The following is a 4,705-nucleotide window of genomic DNA, read 5'->3' as shown; positions in this document are numbered from 1 at the left end:
TTCTACAGATATATATTAATTTTCTTGATTACAATTTGTCAGTTTTTAATGTCTCCAACTCCATGTGCCTTCTATTCCAAGAAACATTTATAAACGACACCTACATTGCATTCCAGCTTTGAACACAGTAATAAGGTGGTAGATTCCTAGTTCGGCTGTATTGATTTTGATTGCATAGCCAATTATATGTCCAGGTTTCGGATGAAGATCGATACAGGTTCCTGTCAAAAGAGGTTTATTTGACCATTAAACTTTTATATTCCTGGTCTTGATAAAATGGTCATACTTGGTGAAAGCTACTGCATGTATAAAGCAATATTATTCTTTCTGTGATGTCTACTTGCCCACATGTTTTCCTTTTGTTTTGCTTCGAAATTCTAAATCAGGTTTGAACTTTGAACTGTGAACATATCAAACATTTTCCTCAAGTATCCTTTGCTTTTCAAACTTTTACATTATGTAGTATTTCCATATTGTTTTAATTTGGATTGTAAATCAATAATTATCAATGAAGTGAAAGCTTGCCATGCATCTTCTGTTATATTACTTGCCCTTTTCTAGTTAATTAAACGATTTATTTCAAATGCGCAGGCCAGGGATTCGCATTTATGGCTAGAATTCATTTAGAAGCTACGCAGATAAAATAGAACGAAACAAAGGAATGACAGTTTTGAATAATAAGAAACTATAGTGGTCGGGTGGTTCGATGAAGATTTTTAAATGTATTATTCAAGCGTTTATGAATTCGAGTTTCTCGGATGTTAATAGGGATAATCATTGGAACTCTTACTCAGTCGATAGTTTCAGGATCTCAAAAGATTAGTTGAGATATGCGTAAGCTAGCCTGGACAACCTTAGTCATTTAAAAAAAAAAAAAAAAGTCTTTAATAATATTAGACCCTTATTTACTAAGAAGGGGAGATCTAATCCAATACAAATTAAAGATAACTCTTGGAATAAGTTGAAGTAAAATTTATATATTGGTAAAAAATGAATAATTTTGTATATCAGTTTTCACTAAATAATTTTTCAAATATAAGAGTAATGTTATGTTTACAATTATGTGATATAAACAGATAAAAAATAAAAGATATATTAATTATTTTATATAAATTTTGTATAATTTTTATTTGTTCTTTAAACAAAATATTATTGAAAGCACAATCAGAAAACCGCTGAGCAGCTCATATTATAACCAATCTATTCCAAGAAATTAAAACAGAAAGATTTTGAAAGATTGTTGATGGGGTTCGCAGAGAGAGTTTAAGATATTGAGAATCTACATTGCAGTGATCTATTTTATTAAAAATGACACACGTGTCACTCTGTTGTTTCTTGAGAAGTCTCCATCGCATATTGGAGAATCCAAGGCTAGTTTTCTTATCCAGTTGTTTAAGCGTGTGTAGTCAGACAATTACCATGCAATTTCTCGTCTTGGAATAAACTACAATAGTATGTCGTTTAGGTTGATATAGGTTGTTCCGAATTCTGCCAATTACATGCAACAATCAATGTTATTGAATATTGATAAAGGGTACGACCAATATTCTCCAAACTGTTTGGAAATTCAGGAATTATAACTTGCCGCAATGATATGGTGAAGGTTTCTTCTCGGTTTTCACGTTGGTTTCTCATACAGTTTCCCTCACGTCAATGATGTTTCTCTTAAATTTGTTGGTAATTGGTAACAATGTAATGACTGTGACATTCAGTTACTTCCGAGATTTGTTCATTAATCTGTTAATTGTTTAAAAAGACAAAGTAATGGAACAGTTCGCATGTAATTTCATCTTCTGTGTCAAAAAATTACCTGCAGATTTATATATAGATTATAAAGAATCGAAAACTAAAATTACCACATCTGTTCATGAACATTACTTCTGTGAATTAATTTCTGCAGATATTGATTGACAACAAATCAAAGAGCAGCAAGTCATCGTTGTTACAAGCATAAATCAGTTGCAGAAATATTAATGGAGATTTATTTTGCTTACACTACTATACCACTTGAATAATTATGCCCTGATTCTATTTGAAGGCTCCATATGTAAAAGATAAAACCTTTGTTAAGTCCAAAGCTCTCTTTATCCTTCAGCCGTCACATAAAATATCCCATTCAACCCCTTTTAATCTTGAAATAAACTACATGAAGATAAAGTATAATTTTTTTTTGTTCCTTGAAATTCTACTAAACTCGTGGAATTTTTTTATTTTATAATAATATATTTTTTTTTTTTTTTGCTGATAGAGTTTATGATAAGAGGTTGTCACGTAGCATTATAAAAGTAGTAATTGACTAGCAAAACAAGCAATAAAAAACCATATTAAAAAATATATCAGAAGCTAACAATTGGATAGCGACTACTATATAATGCTAAGATGACTACATAATCATACGTTACGATCTCCTTCCCCATCAAGATATCACGTATCTGTTATAACTCATTATCAGATAATGGAAACGATGAACATGAACACTCCAGTGCTCCCACCAGGTTTCAGATTTCATCCCACAGACCAGGAGCTTATTATCCTTTATCTTAAGAATAAGCTCTCATCTTCTCCAAATCCTGTAGTTTCTATCATAGCAGATGTTGATATCTACAAATTCAATCCATGGGAACTTCCTGGTTTCCCCTTTTTCCCATATTTATATTAATTCTTATACAAATGTACACTTTTCTGTGAGTTCGGCACACAAGAATGTATGCATATGTTTATGTGTATGTGTGTAGAGAGAAATCCAATAGGTGAATTTATCGTTTCATTTGTAATTGTTCTTTTTTTGTTAATGGTTGTTCTGTATACTGCATAATTGTGCAGGCAAGGCCTGGTTCGGGGAGAGTGAGTGGTTTTTCTTCAGCCCAAGAGACCGAAAGTATCGAAATGGAGCACGTCCGAACAGAGCGGCTGCTTCCGGTTACTGGAAAGCCTCCGGAACTGATAAGCCAATCATATCGTCTAGTGGGGCAAAGTGTCTTGGAGTAAAAAAGGCTCTTGCATTTTACCAAGGCCGGCCACCAAAAGGCGAAAAAACCAATTGGACGATGCTTGAGTACAGGCTAATTGATGATACCTTTCAGTTACCAAGGCTAAGGGGATCAATGCGAGTAAGTTTGAAATGCCATTGACTTCTTCAGAGAAATTATAAACAAACAAAAATCATAAGATGGTATTAATTATATAAGATGTATAAAAGAACTGGATCATAGTGTGGTGAATACGTATACATCGTTTCTCTGTGAAAGTTGAAAAACTATCTGCATATCATGTGGCTATATATTATTCTGTATAGCTCATTTGGGCACTCGATCTCACAATCATCATCTTTCAGCTACCTTCTTTTCTGAGCCAAAGACATCCAAAAAATATTTGGGGTCCTCTAGGTCCCAACAAAATACCATAACTTGGTTGAGGCACAAACAATTTAATGTTCAAAAGGCCTAATTCAGGTTTCTTTGAAAGGGCTATTGTTCTGTATATTCTACCGTGATGATGGCAAGATAACTTCATTAATATTTTACATGCTTGATATAAATATATTTTAACCTTCTTTGTTAGGCAAATGAATCCATGGAAACCACTGCCCAGATGACATGGAACACTCCCGACTCTTTTCTTTTATGTATCTTTAAAGCGTTTCTGTATGCGTAGCACTGAGAAATTTTGCTTGAATGCAATGACTAAGATTTAATATTTTATCCATCAATAAATAATTTTTGAACTGTTAGGAGTTGATTATCTCTTTCTATTTATATCTTGGTTCAGTTGGATGATTGGGTTCTATGCCGAGTTCGCCAGAAAAGGAAGACTCCTCAACATATAACAGAGGATTACAATATTGTTAATCGCAACATCTCTCCTTTCACTTCTGGGTGCTTACAAGGTCAAGATCAGATCATGAATAAGGAAGATCCTATGGAGGACTCTCTTTATTATCAGTTACAAGCTTATGATCTTCTTCTGCCTCCCCTAGAAATTGAAAGAGCAGGCAAAGTAACTTTCCAAACAGAGTCCCCAGAATACTCAGCATACCTTTCAGACTTCGATTCCAACCCCATTCCCAGTATGGTTTCTTCCGACAAAGAGGTACTTGAATCAATTAAAAGAGTACTCTCTATCGGAGCTCTGGATGAATTAGTGTCATCATTAACACCAAATTCATCTTCTACTACTGACGAGAACAAGGACACCAGTTTTCAAGTGTCTTCTCCAATTACTTCAGCATCAGATCCACTATGCTTCACAGAGTTCATAATCTAAGCCGACTCCTCCATGTAATAATGCATCTATCTATGTCTATGAATAATAAAACATCTCCAACCACTGTATAAACATAAAAGTACATCCTTCTTTAACTATTATGTATAAAGAAAAAAGTTCCAAAGTTTCAGAGCTGATTTGTACTTTTTACAAAGAAGATGACAGCTTGTACGAAGGGACCCAAACAATGAAAATTCGCATATCATCATTACAATCATAAATATGAGGATCATGTGATGTTAAATAATTGGCAAATGACTACTTAAATTAGTACCACCAACTTTCCAACTAATACACCTCACAATTTGGTTTTGTTTCACAATAATAATAATTAAAAAAAAAAATTAGTACTATCAATCATTGAGACTGCAGTGAAATTGTCAGTGTTTACACTGTACTAATCAAACAACATCTTGTATTTCTTTTACTTCACAGAATCCGA

General features: G+C 33.3%; 1 protein-coding gene across 1 annotated transcript; it reads left to right on the top strand.

Annotated features, from left to right (window-relative positions):
• The first annotated feature begins 2,455 nt into the window (after positions 1 to 2,455).
• On the top strand, positions 2,456 to 4,290 carry LOC116145585 (NAC transcription factor 29-like). Its single transcript, XM_031431041.1, has 3 exons — positions 2,456 to 2,630; positions 2,824 to 3,110; positions 3,769 to 4,290. The coding sequence occupies exons 1-3, from the start codon at positions 2,456 to 2,458 to the stop codon at positions 4,261 to 4,263; spliced, it is 957 nt and encodes a 318-aa protein (XP_031286901.1). The 3' UTR covers positions 4,264 to 4,290.
• Positions 4,291 to 4,705: the final 415 nt, after the last annotated feature.

The sequence above is a fragment of the Pistacia vera genome, unplaced genomic scaffold (genome assembly GCF_008641045.1).
Source record: "Pistacia vera cultivar Batoury unplaced genomic scaffold, PisVer_v2 Contig1144, whole genome shotgun sequence".
Classification (NCBI taxonomy): Eukaryota; Viridiplantae; Streptophyta; class Magnoliopsida; order Sapindales; family Anacardiaceae; genus Pistacia; species Pistacia vera.
Note: the sequence above shows the minus strand (reverse complement) of the source record. Positions and strands in the feature narration are given on the sequence as shown.

Bases quoted from the DNA above. Each gene is read 5' to 3' on its own strand.
- LOC116145585 (XM_031431041.1), top strand. From the start codon at position 2,456: ATGGAAACGATGAACATGAACACTCCAGTGCTCCCACCAGGTTTCAGA. The intron at 2,631-2,823 runs GTTTCCCCTTTT...ATAATTGTGCAG, and splicing joins CAATCCATGGGAACTTCCTG to GCAAGGCCTGGTTCGGGGAG. The intron at 3,111-3,768 runs GTAAGTTTGAAA...ATCTTGGTTCAG, and splicing joins GGCTAAGGGGATCAATGCGA to TTGGATGATTGGGTTCTATG.